The sequence below is a fragment of the Drosophila simulans genome, unplaced genomic scaffold (assembly GCF_016746395.2).
Source record: "Drosophila simulans strain w501 unplaced genomic scaffold, Prin_Dsim_3.1 Segkk16_quiver_pilon, whole genome shotgun sequence".
Lineage (NCBI taxonomy): Eukaryota > Metazoa > Arthropoda > Insecta > Diptera > Drosophilidae > Drosophila > Drosophila simulans.
In genome coordinates, this window is record NW_025416812.1 from 200,730 (window position 1) to 227,110 (window position 26,381).

Here is a 26,381-nt window from a genome sequence, read left to right on the forward strand (position 1 = left end):
TTGACAATATCGAATTTAATATAAAATTCCAATTCGTAGGAAATCTACGTCCCAGAGACTGTATTCATATATTGATGACGTGGTCCATTTGATATTAAGTCAGTTCTATTCTTGGCCACGTCATCGTTAATGCTAATTAAAACTTATGCCCATTGTGTTTACAAATAAATCTAAACTTGTAATGGTTTTGTTTTAATTACATGTACCCTCTGGGAGCCAATAAGCTAGATGACCTGCGATGTAGTTTCAGCAGCTGCGCGGATGTAAAATTAGAACAAAGGATGTAGTAAATCAAGGACCAAAGAATAAGAGGTTCGTATCTAAATAATTCCTTATATTTTGAAAATAAGTTCTAATGTTGTTTGATAATCGACAATCAAAATCAAAAAATATTTAATATTAATTAGCGGTAATTAACTAGCAACATGAAATTTAAAATAATTGCTAATAGATATACATGACTAACGATGCTGAGGTGAACACAAAATTTACTTCATAAAAATATTGACAATATCGAATTTAATATAAAATTCCAATTCGTAGGAAATCTACGTCCCAGAGACGGTATTCATGAATTGATGACGTGGTCCATTTGATATTAAGTCAGTTCTATTCTTGGCCACGTCATCGTTAATGCTAATTTAAACTTATGCCCATTGTGTTTACAAATAAAGCTAAACTTGTAATGGTTTTGTTTTAATTACATGTACCCTCTGGGAGCCAATAAGCTAGATGACCTGCGATGTAGTTTCAGGAGCTGCGCGGATGTAAAATTAGCACAAATGATGTCTTTAATCAAGGACCAAGGAATAAGAGGTTTGTATCTAAATAATTCGTTATATTTTAAAAATAAGTAAGTACTTATGTTGTTTGATAATCGACAATCAAATTCAAAAAATATTTAATATTATCGTTATATTTTTAAAATAGGTAAGTACTTATGTTGTTTTGATAATCGGCTATCAAACTTTAAAAATATTTAATATTAATTAGCGGTTATTAACTACAACATGAAATTTATAACAATTGCTAATAAATATACGTAACAAAATATTCTATGGTGAAACTTATAATGGTTTAGTTTCAATTATAAGTTCCCTCTGAAAGCCAATACGCCAGATGACCTACGATGTAATATTAGGAGCTCTCCGAATGTACAATCAGCGAAAAGGATGTCATAAATCAAGGATCATAGAATAAGAGGTTTGTATCTAAATAATTCGATATATTTTTAAAATAAGTTCTTATGTTTTTTGATAATCGACAAACAAAATCAAAAAATATTTAATATTAATTAGCGGTAATTAACTAGCAACATGAAATTTAAAACATTTGCTAATAGATATACATGACTAAATATGCTAAGGTGTACACAAATTTTAATTCATAAAAATATTGACAATATCGAACTCGCGGAATCGATGTGGCATAAAATAAATAAATGACAAGCTACACTCACACACATGCAAACAGCAGACTCCACACACACACATACAGACACACACTTCAGGGAGACAAAAGATTATCCCAAAGGCTGCAAGCTGAAGATGGCACACACACACAATGAGAGAATAAGTAATTAAATTAGAAATTAAACTAAGCAAATGGAAAATTTTGCAAATAAAAGTTTTGCGCCCTTCGCCTCGATTCTCATTAGTGGAACGTAAGCTACACGGCACAGTGCAAATATAGATTTTTTTCTAGTATATAATTCTAGTGTTTGTCAACTTAATATTTTTTAACACATATTTACGAATATTTTTAGAATATTTTTAAGTAAACTTAATCTTTCTATTATATTTTTAATTTATAATATCTGATCATTTATATATAATGTTTTTTGAAATTAAGTCAGTTCTAGTCTTGGCCACGTCATCGTTAATGCTAATTAACACGTATGCTGTTTACTAATAAAACTAAACTTGTAATGGTTTTGTTTTAATTTCATGTACACTCTGGGAGCCAATAAGCTAGATGACCTGTTTCTGGAGCTGCGCGGATGTAAAATTAGCACAAATTATGTCGTTAATCAAGGACCAAGGAATAAGAGGTTTGTATCTAAATAATTCGTTATATTTTAAAAATAAGTAAGTACTTATGTTGTTTTGATAATCGACAATTAACTTCAAAAAATATTTAATATTATCGTTATATTTTTAAAATAAGTAAGTACTTATGTTGTTTTGATAGTCGGCAATCAAACTCAAAAAAATATTTAATATTAATTAGCGGTTATTAACTACAACATGAAATTTATAACAATTGCTGTTTATAAATAAAACCGCCAGTGTTACTGTTAATTTTAATTTATTGGTTAAGTTCAGACACTTAATATTAATTATTTCGACACCGATGCGTACGTTTCTCGCAGATCAAAATTGTGACTGAATTCAGCTTTGGCTGTAATCACGCCATACGATTAGTCTAGCATAAGACGTAAACAAGTTACAGTTAGAAGGGAGTTAGAAGTTTGGAAAAGTACTGGGCAAGCTCGCGGACAATTACAGCGGTGCGATGCTTACATTGATTCCGCTGATAAGCTCCGCTGAAGCTGCAGACAAATAAGAATGTAAATAAAGATAAAGGGTGACTTGTTCGCGTATACAGGGTGTCTCGTTCCCAAACATACCGGCCCCCTGAACGGTTGTTCAGCAGAGAGGCAGTACAGCGATTTTGGCAATTGGGCGTTTGTATAATCCGTGAGCAGTCTTCACTGTAACGACTCGGACCTTGTTGTCGATTCCTGCGTGCACTGCTGTGATGCGGCCAAGAATCCATTTAGAGGGCGGTAGATTGGGCTCCTTGAGTACTACCAGTGTGTCGATCTTCAGATTCTCGGTTTCCAGATGCCACTTTGTCCGCTCATGAAGAGATGTCAGGTATTCCATATGCCATATGCTCGGCGGGCAATGAATCGTTGAAAGGCTGCGATGAAAGCCTGTGTAGTTAGCTCACTAACAACCTCTATGTGAAGTGCCTTTGTAGTGAGGCACACGAAAATAGAAAACCATGCCTTTCCGATGCGTGGAGTTCTTCCCTTTGATTCCTTGATTGCGATCGGTCCAGCGTAGTCCAGCCCTGTGTGTTGAAAGCAGCGGCTAGCTTGAACTCGAGGAATTGGTAGCTCTCCCATGATCTGGTTGCTTGTGCCCTTTCGTTGAAGAAAACAGGATTTGCATGGAAGACTGCCTTTCTGACGAGATTGCGGGCTCCCAGAATCCAGTACTGCTGACGAAGATTGGTGAACGTTGCATCAACTCCAGTGTGCAGATAGGAGACATGAAAATGTCGAACCAGGAGTCCAGCTAGTGGAGTATCTTTAGGTATCAGAATCGGGTGCTTGGCGTTATAGTTGAGTGTAGATTGCTCGATTCTCCCACCGACTCGCATTACTCCATAATCATCCAGAAACGGAGAAAACCGGATAAGATGCGATTTAGCGTTAAGCTGGCGTCGATTCTCTAGCTGCTCATAATCTCTGGCAAAGGATTTTTGTTGCACATGTCGAATAAGTCGGCGCTGTGCGTCCAGCAACTCTTCAGACGTAAGGAATGGTGCCGAATTCCTATGATGGGATCGAAGAGTGTGAATAAAGCGATGACAGTAGCTAGATACCCTTATAAGACGCGTCCAGGTTGAGAATTTGTGGATGAGGAACTCGTGTATACTTTCATCAGGAAAGTTATGTAGAGTCGTGGGCTTTATGGCTCGTTCTTCGGTGTTGACATCGAAACTTGAAGATACGCTGAACTTGCTTGTAGAAGGTGGCCACTCAGAGGTGGGTGTGGCCAGCCAGGACGGACCTTTCCACCACAGTCGATGCTCCAGAAGCTTTGACGGATGAAGTCCTCGGGAAGCACAATCTGCAGGATTGTCTTCCGTGCGAACATGGTTCCAGCAGCTACGGGGAAAGTCGCTCAATATCTCAGAAGTTCGGTTGCAGACGTAGGTGTTCCACCGTCGAGGGGGAGCTGAAAGCCAATGTAGCACAATTTCTGAATCTGTCCAGCAGCTCGTGCTGAAAAGAGGAATTGTTAGTGATGTTTTGACAATAGAAAGCAATCGAGATAGAAGTAACGCAGCGTTTAGCTCCAAACGTGGAATTGATACGGGCTTGATCGGGGCCACCCGTGTTTTGGCGGCAACCAGAGTTACTTGAAAGCTGCATCCAACTGCAACTCGAGCGTAAACTACCGCACCGTAGGCGTGCGAGGATGCGTCGGCGAATCCGTGTAGTTGAACATCTCGAAATGGTGACGCAATATACCGTGGTACTTGGCATTGCGTAAGTGCTGGCAAATCCTCTACTAAGGCTCTCCAGCGCGTACGTAGACTTTCAGGTATGGGGTCGTCCCACTGCAGGACACTTGTCCAGCTTTCTTGGAAGATTAGCTTGAGTAGAACTGTGACCGGCGCTACCAGTCCAAGCGGATCATAAATTCTTGATAGCTGAGACAAGAGTTCCCTTTTCGTCGGAGAAATGGTCGCATCGCATCCCTTTAGGTTGAGATACAGGACGTCCTTCCCAGGGTTCCATTGGATACCAAGAACTTGACAGGTGAATCCGCAGCTGATTTGTTGAGGAGCTGGATAGGTTCAAAACATCTACTTCCTCTGGTAATGATTTCAGAAGACGCCAACTATTAGAACTCCATTTGCGTAGCTTGAATTTTCCCTTATCCAAGAGGGCTATAAGCTCGTCCTTGAGAATCATAAGCTCCTCGAATGTGTTGGCGCCTGTAGGGATATCGTCCACATAGGCATCGTGCAGAAGAGCGTGAGCTGCTGCAGGGTATTCATGGCCATGATCGTCGGCAAGTTGCTTTAGAACTCGAACAGCCAGAAATGGTGACGGTGCCAATCCGTAGGTAACCGTCAGCAGGCGAAAATGAAGCAGAGGTTCATTCTCAGTCGTGCGCCAAACAATGCGCTGAAAATTGGTGTGTGGCTTAAAGACTTTAATGCCTCGAAACATCTTTTCGACATCTGCACATAAAACATATTGGTGCTGCCGGAAGCGTAGACAAACGCCAAAAAGATCGCGTTGAATCGGGGACCAATATGTAGTCTGTCATTGAGCGATACTCCAGAGCTGTCCTTTCCTGATCCATCAAAAACTACACGACATTTTGGTAGTCAGACTGTCCAGTTTGATGACAGCGTGGTGCGGCAAATAGAAGCAGGTGTCTGGGGACTCTTCAACCTGAGCCGAGGTCAGTTGTTCCATATGTCCACGTTGCAAGTAGTCGTCCAGGAAAGCTTCGTACTGCTGCTTCAATTCTGGATACCGACGAAATTTGCGTTCCAGCGAGAAGAAGCGATTGATGGCCTGTGGCAAGGTCGAATCAATAGGCGGTGCCTTCTCCTTGAAGGGATACTCGACGACGTACACCCCGTCCTTCGAGCGCTTGTGTGTGGCAGCAAAATGACGCTCTGTGGGATCGCTGGCGTCCAGGAGAGCCTGGTTAGGCTGAATGCTGTCCATCTCCATGAATGAACGAACCATCGTGTCTAGGTCCGCGTGATGAGTAACCGCAGAAGTAGGGTGATCATCGAATGCAGAGTAAGAGCCTGCAAGAATCCAACCAAATACAGTATTGAGAGCGATAGGAAAGTCGTTACCAAAGTGTTTCCGATCTCCTGTGTATAGAGACCAAAGTTGATCCGATCCAACAATGACATCGATTGCTCCAGGTGTGCAGAACGTTGGGTCTGCCAAAGGAAGCTCGCAGATTTGCCTCCACGTAGAGGATGAGGTGTCAATAACTTGGGCAGGAAGTGATGACGTCAGCGAGGTGAGAATGAACGAGACCAATTCGACAGTTTGGCCCGAATGACGAGAGCGCAGCTTGATATGTGCGCGTCCTCGGGTAACGCCCGCGCTGTTGGCGGCGGAGACCGAGATAGAAATCCGTGCGTGCGTTCGACGCACGCCTATTCGCTGAACAAATGATTCCGATGCCAAGGTTATTGTAGATCCAGTGTCCAGGAGCAGCCTGCAGGTTGTAGTGTTTCCCCAGGCGTCGATGACGTCAGCAAGGATGGTTGGCAACAGAGTCTGAGAACCAGCCGCCGGAATATTCTCCAGAGTATGATGCGTAAAGTTGTTTTCCGCGGGAGTCTCGCTTCCCAAGCGATGACCTTCTCGAGCTAGCGGTTGATTGTGGCCAATGTAGATCCCGCATGTGAGACTGCTGGTCGATCGCGGCTGTCAACACTTGCTGTGTCAATGTTGTTGCCATTTTGAATTGGCTGCGACGAGCCATGAACCAAAGTATGATGCTTGCGGCGGCAGATCCGACAAGTATGCCTCGATGTACAGTTGCCCACCATATGAGCCGGGCTGAGGCAATGAAACAGAGCTTTCTTGATTTGAGGAAGTCTCGGAGAGATGCCAATGTCGAGTGCGATGAATTGAGGACACTTAAACAGTTGGTGATTCTGCTGGCACGATGTGCACTTCGGCTCTTCCCGTCTTGGATGCGTGTCTGCGTGGTGCGTGGTAGCTGCGCGTCGAGCTTGGGTTGATCGGAGTTAATTCAAAAGCCTCCAACGTATCGCAGCGTGATGTGAGAAATTTTCAGAATCGGTTGATGGTCACACCTTTTCCTCGGATTCTGCGCACTGAGCCAGGCTTGGCGGGTATCGCTATCTAATTTTGAAAGTAAAATGAAAATTAGCCAGGGATCCCTCTCTTCGCAATTAAGAGCTCGTAGACCACGAATAACTTCGTCTGCACCATCGGCAATTTTCCGCACTGTGCCGATATTTGAATTTATAGCACTCGGAAGGCTCATGAAACTGGTTTAAGAACGATCGAATAATTAGCGATTGTTTGTTATATCGCTGTCCAGCCGCTCCCATGCTTCCCGATAGTTGTCATTAGTAACTGGAATATGTTTAACTAATGCAAGCGCGTCTCCGGCAAGGTACGATTTTAAATAATGAAATCGTTGGCAATCCGTCAGGCTCGAATTGGAAGCAATCGATCCAATAAACATGTCCGAAAAATGTTCCAGTCCTCATAATTTCCAGAAAAAGTCGGAAGTTTAATTCTCTCGAACTGAAAATCGACATGACTTCTCTGGGATGTGCCTGCGGCTTGAACTGTGACATCAATACTGTTTGAGGGTGACATCCCGTCTCAACTCCTCCAAAGTATTGCTGAGAATAGCATGTGTAGCATAATGTTTGTCCTCATATGCGTCAAAATCCTCGTCAGGGTTCTCCAATCGGCTTCCGATTTAAATGCATACAGCTCTTCCGAGAGCCGTACGAACCGCAAATAATTTTCCTGTAGTTGCGCCAGGCGGACAACTATTGTTTGCACTGATTGAATGTCATCAACAAATTTTAAGGCATTATTATGCGCACGAGTAATTTGGCTTTTGCAGAAGCCCCGGTTTTGAATTCACACTCCGCATGGTGGTCGAAAGAAAGGGAACGATTCTACACGATGTAGGAATCTATAGATCATCGTTTGCCAAAAGGCCAATAATCAAAATCAAATGCCCGAAAGAAACGCACTTCCGGTTATCCGGCTCTCGAAGGACCAATTTTTATGTTTATAAATAAAACGCCAGTGTTACTGTTAATTTTAATTTATTGGTTAAGTTCAGACACTTAATATTAATTATTTCGACACCGATGCGTACGTTTTCTCGCAGATCAAAATTGTGACTAACTTCAGCTTTGGCTGTAATCACGCCATACGATTAGTCTAGCATAAGACGTAAACAAGTTACAGTTAGAAGGGAGTTAGAAGTTTGGAAAAGTACTGGGCAAGCTCGCGGACAATTACAGCGGTGCGATGCTTACATTGATTCCGCTGATAAGCTCCGCTGAAGCTGCAGACAAATAAGAATGTAAATAAAGATAAAGGGTGACTTGTTCGCGTATACAGGGTGTCTCGTTCCCAAACATACCGGCCCCCTGAACGGTTGTTCAGCAGAGAGGCAGTACAGCGATTTTGGCAATTGGGCGTTTGTATAATCCGTGAGCAGTCTTCACTGTAACGACTCGGACCTTGTTGTCGATTCCTGCGTGCTGTGATGCGGCCAAGAATCCATTTAGAGGGCGGTAGATTGGGCTCCTTGAGTACTACCAGTGTGTCGATCTTCAGATTCTCGGTTTCCAGATGCCACTTTGTCCGCTCATGAAGAGATGTCAGGTATTCCATATGCCATATGCTCGGCGGGCAATGAATCGTTGAAAGGCTGCGATGAAAGCCTGTGTAGTTAGCTCACTAACAACCTCTATGTGAAGTGCCTTTGTAGTGAGGCACACGAAAAATAGAAAACCATGCCTTTCCGATGCGTGGAGTTCTTCCCTTTGATTCCTTGATTGCGATCGGTCCAGCGTAGTCCAGCCCTGTGTGTTGAAAGCAGCGGCTAGCTTGAACTCGAGGAATTGGTAGCTCTCCCATGATCTGGTTGCTTGTGCCCTTTCGTTGAAGAAAACAGGATTTGCATTGGAAGACTGCCTTTCGAGATTGCGGGCTCCCAGAATCCAGTACTGCTGACGAAGATTGGTGAACGTTGCATCAACTCCAGTGTGCAGATAGGAGACATGAAAATGTCGAACCAGGAGTCCAGCTAGTGGAGTATCTTTAGGTATCAGAATCGGGTGCTTGGCGTTATAGTTGAGTGTAGATTGCTCGATTCTCCCACCGACTCGCATTACTCCATAATCATCCAGAAACGGAGAAAACCGGATAAGATGCGATTTAGCGTTAAGCTGGCGTCGATTCTCTAGCTGCTCATATCTCTGGCAAAGGATTTTTGTTGCACATGTCGAATAAGTCGGCGCTGTGCGTCCAGCAACTCTTCAGACGTAAGGAATGGTGCCGAATTCCTATGATGGGATCGAAGAGTGTGAATAAAGCGATGACAGTAGCTAGATACCCTTATAAGACGCGTCCAGGTTGAGAATTTGTGGATGAGGAACTCGTGTATACTTTCATCAGGAAAGTTATGTAGAGTCGTGGGCTTTATGGCTCGTTCTTCGGTGTTGACATCGAAACTTGAAGATACGCTGAACTTGCTTGTAGAAGGTGGCCACTCAGAGGTGGGTGTGGCCAGCCAGGACGGACCTTTCCACCACAGTCGATGCTCCAGAAGCTTTGACGGATGAAGTCCTCGGGAAGCACAATCTGCAGGATTGTCTTCCGTGCGAACATGGTTCCAGCAGCTACGGGGAAAGTCGCTCAATATCTCAGAAGTTCGGTTGCAGACGTAGGTGTTCCACCGTCGAGGGGGAGCTGAAAGCCAATGTAGCACAATTTCTGAATCTGTCCAGCAGCTCGTGCTGAAAGAGGAATTGTTAGTGATGTTTTGACAATAGAAAGCAATCGAGATAGAAGTAACGCAGCGTTTAGCTCCAAACGTGGAATTGATACGGGCTTGATCGGGGCCACCCGTGTTTTGGCGGCAACCAGAGTTACTTGAAAGCTGCATCCAACTGCAACTCGAGCGTAAACTACCGCACCGTAGGCGTGCGAGGATGCGTCGGTGAATCCGTGTAGTTGAACATCTCGAAATGGTGACGCAATATACCGTGGTACTTGGCATTGCGTAAGTGCTGGCAAATCCTCTACTAAGGCTCTCCAGCGCGTACGTAGACTTTCAGGTATGGGGTCGTCCCACTGCAGGACACTTGTCCAGCTTTCTTGGAAGATTAGCTTGAGTAGAACTGTGACCGGCGCTACCAGTCCAAGCGGATCATAAATTCTTGATAGCTGAGACAAGAGTTCCTTTTCGTCGGAGAAATGGTCGCATCGCATCCCTTTAGGTTGAGATACAGGACGTCCTTCCCAGGGTTCCATTGGATACCAAGAACTTTGACAGGTGAATTGAGGAGCTGGATAGGTTCAAAACATCTATCTTCCTCTGGTAATGATTTCAGAAGACGCCAACTATTAGAACTCCATTTGCGTAGCTTGAATTTTCCCTTATCCAAGAGGGCTATAAGCTCGTCCTTGAGAATCATAAGCTCCTCGAATGTGTTGGCGCCTGTAGGGATATCGTCCACATAGGCATCGTGCAGAAGAGCGTGAGCTGCTGCAGGGTATTCATGGCCATGATCGTCGGCAAGTTGCTTTAGAACTCGAACAGCCAGAAATGGTGACGGTGCCAATCCGTAGGTAACCGTCAGCAGGCGAAAATGAAGCAGAGGTTCATTCTCAGTCGTGCGCCAAACAATGCGCTGAAAATTGGTGTGTGGCTTAAAGACTTTAATGCCTCGAAACATCTTTTCGACATCTGCACATAAAACATATTGGTGCTGCCGGAAGCGTAGACAAACGCCAAAAAGATCGCGTTGAATCGGTGGACCAATATGTAGTCTGTCATTGAGCGATACTCCAGAGCTGTCCTTTCCTGATCCATCAAAAACTACACGACATTTGGTAGTCAGACTGTCCAGTTTGATGACAGCGTGGTGCGGCAAATAGAAGCAGGTGTCTGGGGACTCTTCAACCTGAGCCGAGGTCAGTTGTTCCATATGTCCACGTTGCAAGTAGTCGTCCAGGAAAGCTTCGTACTGCTGCTTCAATTCTGGATACCGACGAAATTTGCGTTCCAGCGAGAAGAAGCGATTGATGGCCTGTGGCAAGGTCGAATCAATAGGCGGTGCCTTCTCCTTGAAGGGATACTCGACGACGTACACCCCGTCCGTCGAGCGCTTGTGTGTGGCAGCAAAATGACGCTCTGTGGGATCGCTGGCGTCCAGGAGAGCCTGGTTAGGCTGAATGCTGTCCATCTCCATGAATGAACGAACCATCGTGTCTAGGTCCGCGTGATGAGTAACCGCAGAAGTAGGGTGATCATCGAATGCAGAGTAAGAGCCTGCAAGAATCCAACCAAATACAGTATTGAGAGCGATAGGAAAGTCGTTACCAAAGTGTTTCCGATCTCCTGTGTATAGAGACCAAAGTTGATCCGATCCAACAATGACATCGATTGCTCCAGGTGTGCAGAACGTTGGGTCTGCCAAAGGAAGCTCGCAGATTTGCCTCCACGTAGAGGATGAGGTGTCAATAACTTGGGCAGGAAGTGATGACGTCAGCGAGGTGAGAATGAACGAGACCAATTCGACAGTTTGGCCCGAATGACGAGAGCGCAGCTTGATATGTGCGCGTCCTCGGGTAACGCCCGCGCTGTTGGCGGCGAGACCGAGAATAGAAATCCGTGCGTGCGTTCGACGCACGCCTATTCGCTGAACAAATGATTCCGATGCCAAGGTTATTGTAGATCCAGTGTCCAGGAGCAGCCTGCAGGTTGTAGTGTTTCCCCAGGCGTCGATGACGTCAGCAAGGATGGTTGGCAACAGAGTCTGAGAACCAGCCGCCGGAATATTCTCCAGAGTATGATGCGTAAAGTTGTTTTCCGCGGGAGTCTCGCTTCCCAAGCGATGACCTTCTCGAGCTAGCGGTTGATTGTGGCCAATTGTAGATCCCGCATGTGAGACTGCTGGTCGATCGCGGCTGTCAACACTTGCTGTGTCAATGTTGTTGCCATTTTGAATTGGCTGCGACGAGCCATGAACCAAAGTATGATGCTTGCGGCGGCAGATCCGACAAGTATGCCTCGATGTACAGTTGCCCACCATATGAGCCGGGCTGAGGCAATTGAAACAGAGCTTTCTTGATTTGAGGAAGTCTCGGCGAGATGCAATGTCGAGTGCGATGAATTGAGGACACTTAAACAGTTGGTGATTCTGCTGGCACGATGTGCACTTCGGCTCTTCCCGTCTTGGATGCGTGTCTGCGTGGTGCGTGGTAGCTGCGCGTCGAGCTTGGGTTGATCGAGTTAATTCAAAAGCCTCCAACGTATCGCAGCGTGATGTGAGAAATTTCAAGAATCGGTTGATGGTCACACCTTTTTCCTCGGATTCTGCGCACTGAGCCCAGGCTTGGCGGGTATCGCTATCTAATTTTGAAAGTAAATGAAAATTAGCCAGGGATCCCTCTCTTCGCAATTAAGAGCTCGTAGACCACGAATAACTTCGTCTGCACCATCGGCAATTTTCCGCACTGTGCCGATATTTGAATTTATAGCACTCGGAAGGCTCATGAAACTGTTTAAGAACGATCGAATAATTAGCGATTGTTTGTTATATCGCTGTTCCAGCCGCTCCCATGCTTCCCGATAGTTGTCATTAGTAACTGGAATATGTTTAACTAATGCAAGCGCGTCTCCGGCAAGGTACGATTTTAAATAATGAAATCGTTGGCAATCCGTCAGGCTCGAATTGGAAGCAATCGATCCAATAAACATGTCCGAAAAATGTTTCCAGTCCTCATAATTTCCAGAAAAAGTCGGAAGTTTAATTCTCTCGAACTGAAAATCGACATGACTTCTCTGGGATGTGCCTGCGGCTTGAACTGTGGCATCAATACTGTTTGAGGTGACATCCCGTCTCAACTCCTCCAAAGTATTGCTGAGAATAGCGTGTGTAGCATAATGTTTGTCCTCATATGCGTCAAAATCCTCGTCAGGGTTCTCCCAATCGGCTTCCGATTTAAATGCATACAGCTCTTCCGAGAGCCGTACGAACCGCAAATAATTTTCCTGTAGTTGCGCCAGGCGGACAACTATTGTTTGCACTGATTGAATGTCATCAACAAATTTTAAGGCATTATTATGCGCACGAGTAATTTGGCTTTTGCAGAAGCCCCGTTGTTGAATCACACTCCGCATGGTGGTCGAAAGAAGGGAACGATTCTACACGATGTAGGAATCTATAGATCATCGTTTGCCAAAAGGCCAATAATCAAAATCAAATGCCCGAAAGAAACGCACTTCCGCTTATCCGGCTCTCGAAGGACCAATTTTTATGTTTATAAATAAAACCGCCAGTGTTACTGTTAATTTTAATTTATTGGTTAAGTTCAGACACTTAATATTAATTATTTCGACACCGATGCGTACGTTTTCTCGCAGATCAAAATTGTGACTAACTTCAGCTTTGGCTGCACTCACGCCATACGATTAGTCTAGCATAAGACGTAAACAAGTTACAGTTAGAAGGGAGTTAGAAGTTTGGAAAAGTACTGGGCAAGCTCGCGGACGATTACAGCGGTGCGATGCTTACATTGATTCCGCTGATAAGCTCCGCTGAAGCTGCCGACAAATGATAATGGAAACAAAGATAAAGGGTGACTTGTTCGCGTATACAGGGTGTCTCGTTCCCAAACATACCGGCCCCCCTGAACGGTTGTTCAGCAGAGAGGCAGTACAGCGATTTTGGCAATTGGGCGTTTGTATAATCCGTGAGCAGTCTTCACTGTAACGACTCGGACCTTGTTGTCGATTCCTGCGTGCACTGCGGTGATGCGGCCAAGAATCCATTTAGAGGGCGGTAGATTGGGCTCCTTGAGTACTACCAGTGAGTCGATCTTCAGATTCTCGGTTTCCAGATGCCACTTTGTCCGCTCATGAAGAGATGTCAGGTATTCCATATGCCACCTTTTCCAAAAGCCTTGAACCATGGCTTGCAGCTGATTCCACCTCTCCAATCGATTGACTTGCATATCCAGACGACAGGGTTCAGGCAATGCAGTATACGGAGATCCAGTCAAAAAATGAGCAGGCGTCAGTGGATCCAAAGAATTATCCCCAGTTGGGCACAGCGGGCGTGAATTCAGGATAGCTTCAATTTGGGTCAGGACAGTAGAGAGCTCCTCAAACGTTAAAGCCTTTGATCCAAGTATCCGTTTCATATGGAGTTTAATTGAGCGAACTCCAGCTTCCCACATCCCTCCAAAATGTGGAGCAGACGGGGGTATAAAGTGCCAAGAAATCCCTTCATTGGCAAAGAATCCTGCTAGTTCCTCATCTTTGGCTTGTTGAATGGCCAGACGTCTCATGTCATCCAAAGTTTGCTTGCCTCCATGAAATGTAGTTCCATTGTCCGAATACAGGTCAGTAGGCTTCGCTCGGCGGGCAATGAATCGTTGAAAGGCTGCGATGAAAGCCTGTGTAGTTAGCTCACTAACAACCTCGATGTGAAGTGCCTTTGTAGTGAGGCACACGAAAATAGAAAACCATGCCTTTCCGATGCGTGGAGTTCTTCCCTTTGATTCCTTGATTGCGATCGGTCCAGCGTAGTCCAGCCCTGTGTGTTGAAAGCAGCGGCTAGCTTGAACTCGAGGAACCATGCCTTTCCGATGCGTGGAGTTCTTCCCTTTGATTCCTTGATTGCGATCGGTCCAGCGTAGTCCAGCCCTGTGTGTTGAAAGCAGCGGCTAGCTTGAACTCGAGGAATTGGTAGCTCTCCCATGATCTGGTTGCTTGTGCCCTTTCGTTGGAGAAAACAGGATTTGCATTGGAAGACTGCCTTTCTGACGAGATTGCGGGCTCCCAGAATCCAGTACTGCTGACGAAGATTGGTGAACGTTGCATCAACTCCAGTGTGCAGATAGGAGACATGAAAATGTCGAACCAGGAGTCCAGCTAGTGGTGTATCTTTAGGTATCAGAATCGGGTGCTTGGCGTTATAGTTGAGTGTAGATTGCTCGATTCTCCCACCGACTCGCATTACTCCATAATCATCCAGAAACGGAGAAAACCGGATAAGATGCGATTTAGCGTTAAGCTGGCGTCGATTCTCTAGCTGCGCATATTCTCTGGCAAAGGATTTTTGTTGCACATGTCGAATAAGTCGGCGCTGTGCGTCCAGCAACTCTTCAGACGTAAGGAATGGTGCCGAATTCCTATGATGGGATCGAAGAGTGTGAATAAAGCGATGACAGTAGCTAGATACCCTTATAAGACGCGTCCAGGTTGAGAATTTGTGGATGAGTAACTCGTGTATACTTTCATCAGGAAAGTTATGTAGAGTCGTGGGCTTTATGGCTCGTTCTTCGGTGTTGACATCGAAACTTGAAGATACGCTGAACTTGCTTGTAGAAGGTGGCCACTCAGAGGTGGGTGTGGCCAGCCAGGACGGACCTTTCCACCACAGTCGATGCTCCAGAAGCTTTGACGGATGAAGTCCTCGGGAAGCACAATCTGCAGGATTGTCTTCCGTGCGAACATGGTTCCAGCAGCTACGGGGAAAGTCGCTCAATATCTCAGAAGTTCGGTTGCAGACGTAGGTGTTCCACCGTCGAGGGGGAGCTGAAAGCCAGTGTAGCACAATTTCTGAATCTGTCCAGCAGCTCGTGCTGAAAAGAGGAATTGTTAGTGATGTTTTGACAATAGAAAGCAATCGAGATAGAAGTAACGCAGCGTTTAGCTCCAAACTTGGAATTGATACGGGCTTGATCGGGGCCACCCGTGTTTTGGCGGCAACCAGAGTTACTTGAAAGCTGCATCCAACTGCAACTCGAGCGTAAACTACCGCACCGTAGGCGTGCGAGTATGCGTCGGCGAATCCGTGTAGTTGAACATCTCGAAATGGTGACGCAATATACCGTGGTACTTGGCATTGCGTAAGTGCTGGCAAATCCTCTACTAAGGCTCTCCAGCGCGTACGTAGACTTTCAGGTATGGGGTCGTCCCACTGCAGGACACTTGTCCAGCTTTCTTGGAAGATTAGCTTGAGTAGAACTGTGACCGGCGCTACCAGTCCAAGCGGATCATAAATTCTTGATAGCTGAGACAAGAGTTCTCTTTTCGTCGGAGAAATGGCTTAAAGACTTTAATGCCTCGAAACATCTTTTCGACATCTGCGCATAAAACATATTGGTGCTGCCGGAAGCGTAGACAAACGCCAAAAAGATCGCGTTGAATCGGTGGACCAATATGTAGTCTGTCATTGAGCGATACTCCAGAGCTGTCCTTTCCTGATCCATCAAAAACTACACGACATTTGGTAGTCAGACTGTCCAGTTTGATGACAGCGTGGTGCGGCAAATAGAAGCAGGTGTCTGGGGACTCCTCAACCTGAGCCGAGGTCAGTTGTTCCATATGTCCACGTTGCAAGTAGTCGTCCAGGAAAGCTTCGTACTGCTGCTTCAATTCTGGATACCGACGAAATTTGCGTTCCAGCGAGAAGAAGCGATTGATGGCCTGTGGCAAGGTCGAATCAATAGGCGGTGCCTTTTCCTTGAAGGGATACTCGACGACGTACACCCCGTCCGTCGAGCGCTTGTGTGTGGCAGCAAAATGACGCTCTGTGGGATCGCTGGCGTCCAGGAGAGCCTGGTTAGGCTGAATGCTGTCCATCTCCATGAATGAACGAACCATCGTGTCTAGGTCCGCGTGATGAGTAACCGCAGAAGTAGGGTGATCATCGAATGCAGAGTAAGAGCCTGCAAGAATCCAACCAAATACAGTATTGAGAGCGATAGGAAAGTCGTTACCAAAGTGTTTCCGATCTCCTGTGTATAGAGACCAAAGTTGATCCGATCCAACAATGACATCGATTGCTCCAGGTGTGCAGAACGTTGGGTCTGCCAAAGGAAGCTCGCAGATTTGCCTCCACGTAGAGGATGAGGTGTCAATAACTTGGGCAGGAAGTGATGACGTCAGCGAGGTGAGAATGAACGAGACCAATTCGACAGTTTGGCCCGAATGACGAGAGCGCAGCTTGATATGTGCGCGTCCTCGGGTAACGCCCGCGCTGTTGGCGGCGAGACCGAGAATAGAAATCCGTGCGTGCGTTCGACGCACGCCTATTCGCTGAACAAATGATTCCGATGCCAAGGTTATTGTAGATCCAGTGTCCAGGAGCAGCCTGCAGGTTGTAGTGTTTCCCCAGGCGTCGATGACGTCAGCAAGGATGGTTGGCAACAGAGTCTGAGAACCAGCCGCCGGAATATTCTCCAGAGTATGATGCGTAAAGTTGTTTTCCGCGGGAGTCTCGCTTCCCAAGCGATGACCTTCTCGAGCTAGCGGTTGATTGTGGCCAATTGTAGATCCCGCATGTGAGACTGCTGGTCGATCGCGGCTGTCAACACTTGCTGTGCCAATGTTGTTGCCATTTTGAATTGGCTGCGACGAGCCATGAACCAAAGTATGATGCTTGCGGCGGCAGATCCGACAAGTATGCCTCGATGTACAGTTGCCCACCATATGAGCCGGGCTGAGGCAATTGAAACAGAGCTTTCTTGATTTGAGGAAGTCTCGGCGAGATGCAATGTCGAGTGCGATGAATTGAGGACACTTAAACAGTTGGTGATTCTGCTGGCACGATGTGCACTTCGGCTCTTCCCGTCTTGGATGCGTGTCTGCGTGGTGCGTGGTAGCTGCGCGTCGAGCTTGGGTTGATCGAGTTAATTCAAAAGCCTCCAACGTATCGCAGCGTGATGTGAGAAATTTCAAGAATCGGTTGATGGTCACACCTTTTTCCTCGGATTCTGCGCACTGAGCCCAGGCTTGGCGGGTATCGCTATCTAATTTTGAAAGTAAAATGAAAATTAGCCAGGGATCCCTCTCTTCGCAATTAAGAGCTCGTAGACCACGAATAACTTCGTCTGCACCATCGGCAATTTTCCGCACTGTGCCGATATTTGAATTTATAGCACTCGGAAGGCTCATGAAACTGTTTAAGAACGATCGAATAATTAGCGATTGTTTGTTATATCGCTGTTCCAGCCGCTCCCATGCTTCCCGATAGTTGTCATTAGTAACTGGAATATGTTTAACTAATGCAAGCGCGTCTCCGGCAAGGTACGATTTTAAATAATGAAATCGTTGGCAATCCGTCAGGCTCGAATTGGAAGCAATCGATCCAATAAACATGTCCGAAAAATGTTTCCAGTCCTCATAATTTCCAGAAAAAGTCGGAAGTTTAATTCTCTCGAACTGAAAATCGACATGACTTCTCTGGGATGTGCCTGCGGCTTGAACTGTGGCATCAATACTGTTTGAGGTGACATCCCGTCTCAACTCCTCCAAAGTATTGCTGAGAATAGCATGTGTAGCATAATGTTTGTCCTCATATGTGTCAAAATCCTCGTCAGGGTTCTCCCAATCGGCTTCCGATTTAAATGCATACAGCTCTTCCGAGAGCCGTACGAACCGCAAATAATTTTCCTGTAGTTGCGCCAGGCGGACAACTATTGTTTGCACTGATTGAATGTCATCAACAAATTTTAAGGCATTATTATGCGCACGAGTAATTTGGCTTTTGCAGAAGCCCCGTTGTTGAATCACACTCCGCATGGTGGTCGAAAGAAGGGAACGATTCTACACGATGTAGGAATCTATAGATCATCGTTTGCCAAAAGGCCAATAATCAAAATCAAATGCCCGAAAGAAACGCACTTCCGGTTATCCGGCTCTCGAAGGACCAATTTTTATGTTTATAAATAAAACCGCCAGTGTTACTGTTAATTTTAATTTATTGGTTAAGTTCAGACACTTAATATTAATTATTTCGACACCGATGCGTACGTTTTCTCGCAGATCAAAATTGTGACTAACTTCAGCTTTGGCTGCACTCACGCCATACGATTAGTCTAGCATAAGACGTAAACAAGTTACAGTTAGAAGGGAATTAGAAGTTTGGACGATTACAGCGGTGCGATGCTTACATTGATTCCGCTGATAAGCTCCGCTGAAGCTGCCGACAAATGATAATGGAAACAAAGATAAAGGGTGACTTGTTCGCGTATACAGGGTGTCTCGTTCCCAAACAGTTTCTATGGATAAAGTGATCGAGTAAATTTTGTTTGACCTTTTCAAGTGTAATTACATCATATTGAATTGTGGTAATGGAGTTACCGAATATTATTGAATGCTCTACTTTATTTTTATCGGATTTAATAAAGATTATTGGTATTTTAAAAAAATTTATTGGTTTTTCTGTTAAATGAATAAGGTTGCTATTGCCTTCTTCTGCACTATGTTGAGTAGCTTCACTATGATGATTTTCTTCAATTTTAATTCTTGATAATGCATCGGCAACTGAATTTTCTTTCCCTTTGATATAATCTATTTTAAATTGGTATTCGCCTAATCTAACTCCCTATCTTTCTAACTTAGCATTCGGTTCCTTTAAGTTATGAAGCCATCTTAGATGGAAGGGTTGGGAATACTGTGAGTAACTTGGTCGATATTGAGTTTGAATTTTTGTACTTTTGAATTCTGATTAGAATTAGAATTTTTATTACGATATTCTGGGTTTTTATTAAATTCAAAATTATTGTGTTCTTCATAAATTCCCTCATTTTGTGCAATGGTAATTAAGGATCTTAAGTCTGTAATACCGTGATGAGCTATAATAGTAAATAATTGTATTGGTTGTTTCCTTATCAGTATCTTAATAGAGTCTTTAATAGCCTGAATATATATATTCCAAATTAATAATTGACGTCGTCTTTCCGCTTCTTCGAAGAATGCTCTCAGGTTTCCTCTGTATGGTGAAGTTCTCCAGAAGTTTGTAGTTTGAAGTTTGAGTTTTAAATTGAGGGTAGGCCCATCTTCGAAGTTCGGAAGTCCCAAACATCGTGTAACCTGTCCGTCCAAGTTCCTTTCGATGGCTCCCAGTAGAATCCTCTGTTGTCTGACATCATTGGCTTGGTAGAGCGAAATTACGTAATCCACTCTGATGACGAAGGTGTGAAAGGTTTCTCCCTTGATCACCCTTGAATGACGTAATGTGTGTGAGCTGCAGACGGGCTTCGGCAAGGTTGTTGTCGCAACGATTTGGGGTACGGGGTAATTGGTTGAGACATTATTATTGTAAAATTTTAAATTTTGTGTTTTATTTTTTTTTTTCGGATTTAATGTTATGTTTTTCTAGTTTCACTTTTTATATTGTTAATATTTAATTTTAGTGTTGTATTATAAAATTGCTTTATTGTTCTTTTTTTTTATAAAAGTTTTTTTTTTACTGCACTTTCTTATAATTTTATATGTTGTTGAAGAGTTTCCACGAATTTATTTTGGGAAATATTTCGAGCACTGGATTTTAATATTTAACTTATTTTCCACTCGAACGTTCTTTTCTCGCATATTTTTTGTATCCTACCGACTGCGGCAGTTAAATTATGTTATGTTTCTTAAGTCTAAGATTATTTTGTCCAACTAATTTATTTTTCATGGAGATCATCTTTCCGTATGCGTTAGGCGCGGGTATTTTGATCATTTACATGTGAGCACCATGAAAGTTCATTTGTGACTGAACTTCTTCTTGTCTTCTTACACATCTATTTATACTACTGTACTTTATACTACAGACTTAAATATATGTATGTATAAGATGCGTGCATTGCAGTTCATACCAGAGTCGCAATTCAACGACATATCGAACTAGGGTTGATTTTTAACACACTCCCTCAATGCGAGCATCCTACAATTGTTAGTTCATATTTAACAATTTTACAAAATAATAAAATCAAAAAAATTCCGTACATTTTTTAATATTTGGTAGCGTTAGAGCTTTTTCCTTGTTTTTAACGTTACAGTGGCAAAACCATTTTCTTAAAGTGTGAGCGTGGTAAAGTTTTGAATCAAATTATAAGAGAGTAGGCTTCTCAACCATCTAGCCTTATATGTTGCCGACCTGAATCCATACGATTTAAAAAAGGCTATTTCATTTGTGAATGTTAAAAGGGTTCAGTACGTACCATCGTAGTCCTTTATAAATTTTGCATTAGCTTGTTGTCTTTGAACAGTGATAAACTTTGGTAAAATATTCGGTACAATAACTTTCTCATTGGAAAAATCGGCAGACATGAGTCTTATGAGCTTATCCCTTGTATGTACTTTGTTCTCCGTTAGTGTATAAGTAGTTTCATAGATTACTGCTTCTGGTGTCAAATTACATTTTAATGTAAGAGTTAGGTGTATATCCAATTTTGCACCTAAATATTTTTAATATGTATAATGCAAAATATAATTTTTTAGCGTTATATAAAAAACTCACCATTACTCAAATCATGTAATAAACGTTCTTTATCAGGTGGCGGCATATTCCATAGAGATATGGAGTTTTCATAAAACTTAATAGCGGTAACATCAACCGCGTCATAAAGCATCATAGAATCCGATGCATAGTTATCCAAAATTATACGGTTAGTTAGCTTTTGAAGATCGGAGTTTGAAAATTGAAGAATGTCGGAATTGCTTTGTGAAACATATATTGGTTCATAATGATTAATTTTTACTGCTATATCCGCCTTTTGTGGTATATTAGGCTTACCGACTGTTCCAACAAGTGCAAATAGGAACAGTGGACTCCAAATCAGGGCAATGAGAATTAATATAATTGTTCCACCAATTAGAAGTTTTGAATACAAAGCTTTCGGTTCTCCTCGTAGAACAGGAAAGTCTGTATCCATTTGCCTATAGCAACGTACAATAAACACCGACTGGAAAATGTCCTCCATTTTTATCCATTCCATTACTGTAAGAGTTGTATCTATGCATACCCAGTCTAACATTGTTCGCAGAATATACAAAAATGGTATTTCCATGTAACTAAATAAAGATTAAATATAAATACATATTATTAACGTATTAAACATCATACATTTGATAGAAATTTTGCTAGTGTTAGGTATCTAGATGAAGATTATGAAAGGATTCCTTATGAACATTGTCATAACTGCTTTTTTTGTAATTTTATTATTTAAACAGACAATATATACTATATGGAGGTTACATCCCCTTGCACGGCAAAAAATTTGTTTTCTTGTAAGTTTTTCTAGTAAGTAATATCTAAAATGTTTTTAGAAAAAAAGTAAATAGAAGCATTTAATTTGAAAAATATTTAGACTCTTGTTTAAATAGTGGACTCCCAGTAGGTCCTCCGAAATAATAATTAAGTGGGAACCTACTTAAAAGGCTAATTAACGGCAAAAGTGCTGAAAATATCCAAAAAATTCTACTTAAATACTTGAAAATATATCCACAGTAGAGTCAAACAATTTATTTTTCTTGATAAAGTGGTATACACTCAGGACAAATACACTAGAATAACAAGATGCGTAACCGCCATACATTGGTTTGGCACTATGCAGCCACTTTTTTGGTGACGGCCAAAATTGCTCTCTTTCCGCTCGCTTACGCTGAGAGTGTAAGAAATCTAAAAATAGAATTTGCTTGCTTGTGTGAGTAAAAACAATAGACGAGAACTTTTATATGTGGGCGTACTTGAGCTAGAAGACGATTTTCGGGCCGAAATCAATTCTGATCGAAGAAACGAAGTTTGGAGTTTTGACCAATTTCGTAGCAATGTGATGAAATAAAAAAATAATTAAAAATTCACGACCTGACAATTATAATTTTATAGTTTTTTAAATTCGTTGTTGCAATCGCTTACATATTTATATATACATATGTTGATAATTAATTATGTGTAATATATAGAAAATTCATTATTTACTTAAAAACACTTAATGAGAAAGCACTACTTTTATTTGTGTACTTAATGCATTGCTCAATTATAAACTTTTTTATACACATTTGTTTTTCATTATTTTAAAAAATATTTCAAAAACTTTAATGTGTATTTTACAAACGTATAAAAAATAAATATCAGATGGTGCCATTAGTTTCCGGAAATCCACGTCTATTGAGAATAAAAATTTATAAAATAAATACAAATATGAAAACTGTTTATTGCAAAAGTCATATCTTGAGGCACGAAGTGCGGATAAAAGAACTCAACAATCATTGCCTTATTAATTTTTCACACGTTGCAAGCTGAGTACTCTAATGACAAATATTCTAATGTAAAGTCATTTTTGAAACTTATTTTGTGATATTATGATTCGGCTATTAGTATTTCTAAACTATAAGGCCACGTCGAAAAAATCGTGTGCCATCTTGTTATTCTAGTGTCTTTGTTCAATCCATAAAAGTGTATGTGACAGAGTTTAAAGACATGCCGATTTAAATGATCTGGATGACTTACAGAAATTAATTTTTGCTAACCGATCGCTGCAGCCCCTTGCAAAGATGTTTTCCAACCTCGAGCGTGAGTTAACAGGTTGGGTAAAGCTGCTAACCGTCCTGCCTGATGCACTTAAGACCGCAACCAAAAGTGCAAGGATACATAAGCTCATGTCGGACAGAAATATTAAAAATGGAGAAAGTCTACGAAAATACTTTTGTCAGATTAAAGAGTTAGCGGCGATATGACGAATTGAGGATTCGCGTGGCAATAAGCTACTACTCTACAATGCAAAAATTTCTGAGCGAATTTGTGAATATACTAAACTGAATATATGATGCAAACGATACCCAATAAATATTTACAAAAAAGTACCTCCAAGAATCTAGCAGTATAGAAACTGAACAGGGATACGAAATGTTACATCTATCGTGCTAAATGGCAAATAGGTAAATAAAAAAAATGTTGATTATCAAAGGTAGATAGTAATGCGTTCAAAGTAAAAATTTCGTTCGCATCGCTTAAGAATTTCCAACAAACGCACTCTGTGAAAAAATGGGAGCAGCCAGCATGTGTAAAGTGTGTAAGCTCACGCATATATGTACATATTTGCATAGCTGTGGAAGTAAATAATGAAATATGTACTGCTATGAATTATACTGGAAGTAAATATAATCTAAAATTTGTTGAAGCTAATTAACAAAAAATTAGTTAGAATGACTAACAAGAAACATTAAAATCCAATGTTAAAAAAGTGCAAAAGTGGAATGCGTTTAATTCCTAACGGCGATATAATGATATACTCTAGACCGCGCAGATTTCCAAATGCGGACGCGATCATCCAGACTTCCGAGTCAGAACAAAGAAATCCAGTTATTTTGGTCAACAAAACGAGACGGACACCGAATTAACAATATCTAATTAACAATGTCAAAATCAGATATCACTTTCCCTTACGTTTAATCAAGCATCAAATTAACATTCAACTCAATCGACTGAAAAAACGGATTCAATCACTTAGATATTAAAGAATAAATTCAAAAATATGTATCGTTCGTCACTCACCACGGACAATTCTATATCGCCGAGTATCTTTCCATTTTACAATTCGCCAAGCAGATTGCAACGTCATGTAAACTTTAAACTTTAAACTTTAACTTTTTTATCTAACACGCAATAACTACTGACTAAACTGAACGCTGACAACGTAATAGTCCCAGCAAAAACCGATAAAGAAGCTTTAGAAAAATAAGTTAAGTAAAACATTAGAAAAATTATTTTAGATATGCTCAGAGTTTAAGCTCAAAATTTAATTAATATGATTAAGTCCGTCAGCACAGAAAACACAATACTAATTCTGAAGATTCATTAAAAAATCGTATGATGCTGATCGTATAAAGCCAGTCTTAAACATTTTGCATAACCTGCTCAAGGTTGAGTTACATACTGGCGCATAAGTGACGATTTTAACGTCGTTTTGTTACAGAAATCCCTAGACGATGATCGATATCCAGTATACTACATAAGCAATATTAAAATCCTAGCTGTGGTGGAAGCATTGAAAAAATGCAGAGTTTGCCTACATTACACACTGTAATGCCCTGTCTAAGATTATTCAGAAAGAGGACTTGTGCGCCCAACTAGCTCGTTGAATCCTTCAGCTGCAGGAATTCCAATACGACGTCATACGAGCTGGTATTCGTCACGCTGATGATTTCAGTCCAGCTATCTTGATGATGATCACGGAGAACAACTTTCAGAGTAGAATAATGTTCTCAAGACGACTAGCTGATGGCAATAATCGACTGCAAATTCACAGGCTATGGAACGAGAAGAGCAGGACCACTTTTTAGACTTAAAAAGTTCTACGTACTAAAATGGGAAAAGAAGTTAGAAATAATCTATATAATCTACCATGTTTTGTAAGCAACCGTAAGTAAGGAGAGCATAAAACGAATATCTTCCACCCTGCAAAGATGGGCAACCGCTACAAACGTACAACATAGATTTTCTTGGCCCTTAAGAGCAAATCCTAAGTAGTTACGAGACAAGTAGTTTTATCGAATTCTGTTAGCTCTATCCGACATATACAAGAAGTGCCCACGGCAAGACTTCAAAAGCTAAATTGTTGGCAATCCCAGTCACAAAATATCTTACAGAGGGTCTGCATTTTTTTTTAATTTTTTTTTTTTTTAATTAATTTATAAAAGTTCTGTTGCATTACGTTAATCACAATATAAATAAACTAGCCTATAATAATTAAAGCCTTATTAAATACATATTTCAGTGTCCTTTACTCTAGCAAAAATTTCTATCAATATGTGGGAAAAACTTTTGTCGTAATTTACATTTTAAAAGCTATATAGTTCGCCAATGAATATCCTTTTGTAAATACATTACCCAAAATTCGTTTTGGGTAACCACATCTTATTTGGTATGCAGAAAGCAACATATGCAGGCATTTTATTAAATAAAACAAAACAGGGGCAGTTTCACCAAAACTGTGTGATGTTATATACGGCACCAAAAAAAACATCCAAATATGAATTCCCAATACCGAGATAAAATGAAAACAAATTTTGTATATCAGTGCTTTTCGTAAATAAATGGCGCGTTCCGTTACAATCGTAATAAACTGCACAATCAACATCAGAAGAAATGTAAAAGGCACTTTGTTTCCTTGGATATACGTCTCCAGTACACTAGTGCTATATTTATACCGATACTAAAAAATAAAAATATTATTACTATTTTAAATACTATTATTGATATTGATAAAAATTTAATATATATATATAGTGGTGTATCGTCTGTTTTTGGTGCTGCTCGTATCGCAACGTTTACATGGCAATGCACTATTTAGCTATGAATTCTTGTTTAATTTAGTGCTTATTGCAAATGTCGAGAGATAATCTAAATATGAAGTTGATATCGGAGAAAGAACATCTTTTTTCATAACTATTAAAATACTAAAATATTATGTATGTTAATTTGGCAACAACTATATACCGAAAGTTGGTCACACTGATCTGAATAAGTTCTTTTTGTTTTTCTGGAAACTTCCTTCTTCTTGTGTTAACTTCCAAACGACTCACAACGGTGCCACGCTTATGTCAAATAAAACAGTTATTAATCTTTAACTAAATCGCCTAGCGTTTTACTCCACCATTTCAAATAGGTTATGGGCCCAGGAGTAGTAACGACTTTAATAATTGTGTGTGATCAAGAGGAAAATAATTATTGTATATAATTAGCTTGAACTTTTTTTATAAACTTGAGCGGACAAGGGCTGTGTGCGATCGACAAATTGGACGGCAAAAATTACGCAGTATGGTCGGTGCAAATGAAGAGTGTATTGGTGCACTAGGGTATGTGGTCGTTGGTGTGCGGAAGACGCGTGAAGCAGGATGGTGATACAGCTGAGCAAGGAGCCCAACTCGACGAACTAGACGAAAAAGCACTAGCAACAATATTGCTGTACGTGAAGGCTTCAGAAATTAATTTGATTAAAAACTGCGCTAGTTCTAATGAAGCTTGGGACAAGCTTGCAGCTGTGTACAAGCCTCGTGGACCCGCCAGGAAAATTACCTTGT

At 41.8% G+C, this 26,381-nt stretch overlaps 5 protein-coding genes across 5 annotated transcripts; all 5 read right to left on the minus strand.

Moving 5' to 3' along the window:
* Nucleotides 1–2,964: 2,964 nt before the first annotated feature.
* LOC123327400 lies at nucleotides 2,965–8,679 on the minus strand. Its single transcript, XM_044923812.1, has 7 exons — nucleotides 8,251–8,679; nucleotides 7,926–8,152; nucleotides 5,623–6,191; nucleotides 5,122–5,571; nucleotides 4,642–4,986; nucleotides 4,079–4,586; nucleotides 2,965–4,018 (listed from the first exon to the last, which is right to left on the minus strand). Exons 1-7 carry the CDS (start codon nucleotides 8,677–8,679, stop codon nucleotides 2,965–2,967), a joined length of 3,582 nt encoding a protein of 1,193 aa, XP_044779747.1.
* Nucleotides 8,680–8,750: 71 nt separating this feature from the next.
* Nucleotides 8,751–12,698, minus strand: LOC123327401. The gene is made up of 5 exons (XM_044923813.1): nucleotides 12,398–12,698; nucleotides 10,896–11,927; nucleotides 9,915–10,844; nucleotides 9,279–9,858; nucleotides 8,751–9,189 (listed from the first exon to the last, which is right to left on the minus strand). Exons 1-5 carry the CDS (start codon nucleotides 12,696–12,698, stop codon nucleotides 8,751–8,753), a joined length of 3,282 nt encoding a protein of 1,093 aa, XP_044779748.1.
* A 521-nt stretch (nucleotides 12,699–13,219) lies between these two features.
* On the minus strand, nucleotides 13,220–15,392 carry LOC120285440. The gene is made up of 3 exons (XM_044923814.1): nucleotides 15,343–15,392; nucleotides 14,046–15,166; nucleotides 13,220–13,962 (listed from the first exon to the last, which is right to left on the minus strand). The coding sequence occupies exons 1-3, from the start codon at nucleotides 15,390–15,392 to the stop codon at nucleotides 13,220–13,222; spliced, it is 1,914 nt and encodes a 637-aa protein (XP_044779749.1).
* Nucleotides 15,393–15,563: 171 nt separating this feature from the next.
* On the minus strand, nucleotides 15,564–17,824 carry LOC123327402. Its single transcript, XM_044923815.1, has 3 exons — nucleotides 17,763–17,824; nucleotides 16,307–17,487; nucleotides 15,564–16,255 (listed from the first exon to the last, which is right to left on the minus strand). The coding sequence occupies exons 1-3, from the start codon at nucleotides 17,822–17,824 to the stop codon at nucleotides 15,564–15,566; spliced, it is 1,935 nt and encodes a 644-aa protein (XP_044779750.1).
* Nucleotides 17,825–20,311: 2,487 nt separating this feature from the next.
* Nucleotides 20,312–25,533, minus strand: LOC27208423 (piezo-type mechanosensitive ion channel component). The gene is made up of 4 exons (XM_039298175.2): nucleotides 25,137–25,533; nucleotides 20,818–21,371; nucleotides 20,519–20,755; nucleotides 20,312–20,454 (listed from the first exon to the last, which is right to left on the minus strand). Exons 1-4 carry the CDS (start codon nucleotides 25,436–25,438, stop codon nucleotides 20,426–20,428), a joined length of 1,122 nt encoding a protein of 373 aa, XP_039154109.1. The 5' UTR covers nucleotides 25,439–25,533; the 3' UTR covers nucleotides 20,312–20,425.
* Nucleotides 25,534–26,381: the final 848 nt, after the last annotated feature.

What these genes read in the sequence shown, in the direction of transcription:
- LOC123327400 (XM_044923812.1), bottom strand. Translation starts at nt 8,679, where the DNA reads ATGCGAGTCGGTGGGAGAATCGAGCAATCTACACTCAACTATAACGCC. An exon ending in AGGCACTTCACATAGAGGTT is followed by an intron (nt 8,153 to 8,250) that starts GTTAGTGAGCTA and finishes TCTCTTCATGAG; the next exon opens with CGGACAAAGTGGCATCTGGA. An exon ending in AGGAGATCGGAAACACTTTG is followed by an intron (nt 5,572 to 5,622) that starts GTAACGACTTTC and finishes GGATTCTTGCAG; the next exon opens with GCTCTTACTCTGCATTCGAT.
- LOC123327401 (XM_044923813.1), bottom strand. Translation starts at nt 12,698, where the DNA reads ATGCGGAGTGTGATTCAACAACGGGGCTTCTGCAAAAGCCAAATTACT. An exon ending in ACGGGATGTCACCTCAAACA is followed by an intron (nt 11,928 to 12,397) that starts GTATTGATGCCA and finishes TTTCAAAATTAG; the next exon opens with ATAGCGATACCCGCCAAGCC. An exon ending in AGGAGATCGGAAACACTTTG is followed by an intron (nt 10,845 to 10,895) that starts GTAACGACTTTC and finishes GGATTCTTGCAG; the next exon opens with GCTCTTACTCTGCATTCGAT.
- LOC120285440 (XM_044923814.1), bottom strand. Translation starts at nt 15,392, where the DNA reads ATGTTCAACTACACGGATTCGCCGACGCATACTCGCACGCCTACGGTG. An exon ending in ACTCGCACGCCTACGGTGCG is followed by an intron (nt 15,167 to 15,342) that starts GTAGTTTACGCT and finishes TCCTCTTTTCAG; the next exon opens with CACGAGCTGCTGGACAGATT. An exon ending in CCACGCATCGGAAAGGCATG is followed by an intron (nt 13,963 to 14,045) that starts GTTTTCTATTTT and finishes CTTTCATCGCAG; the next exon opens with CCTTTCAACGATTCATTGCC.
- LOC123327402 (XM_044923815.1), bottom strand. Translation starts at nt 17,824, where the DNA reads ATGTCACCTCAAACAGTATTGATGCCACAGTTCAAGCCGCAGGCACAT. An exon ending in GCACATCCCAGAGAAGTCAT is followed by an intron (nt 17,488 to 17,762) that starts GTCGATTTTCAG and finishes GTTCTTAAACAG; the next exon opens with TTTCATGAGCCTTCCGAGTG. An exon ending in AGGAGATCGGAAACACTTTG is followed by an intron (nt 16,256 to 16,306) that starts GTAACGACTTTC and finishes GGATTCTTGCAG; the next exon opens with GCTCTTACTCTGCATTCGAT.
- LOC27208423 (XM_039298175.2), bottom strand. Translation starts at nt 25,438, where the DNA reads ATGTTGATTGTGCAGTTTATTACGATTGTAACGGAACGCGCCATTTAT. An exon ending in ATTACATGATTTGAGTAATG is followed by an intron (nt 20,756 to 20,817) that starts GTGAGTTTTTTA and finishes AAAAATATTTAG; the next exon opens with GTGCAAAATTGGATATACAC. An exon ending in ATTTATAAAGGACTACGATG is followed by an intron (nt 20,455 to 20,518) that starts GTACGTACTGAA and finishes GTATGGATTCAG; the next exon opens with GTCGGCAACATATAAGGCTA.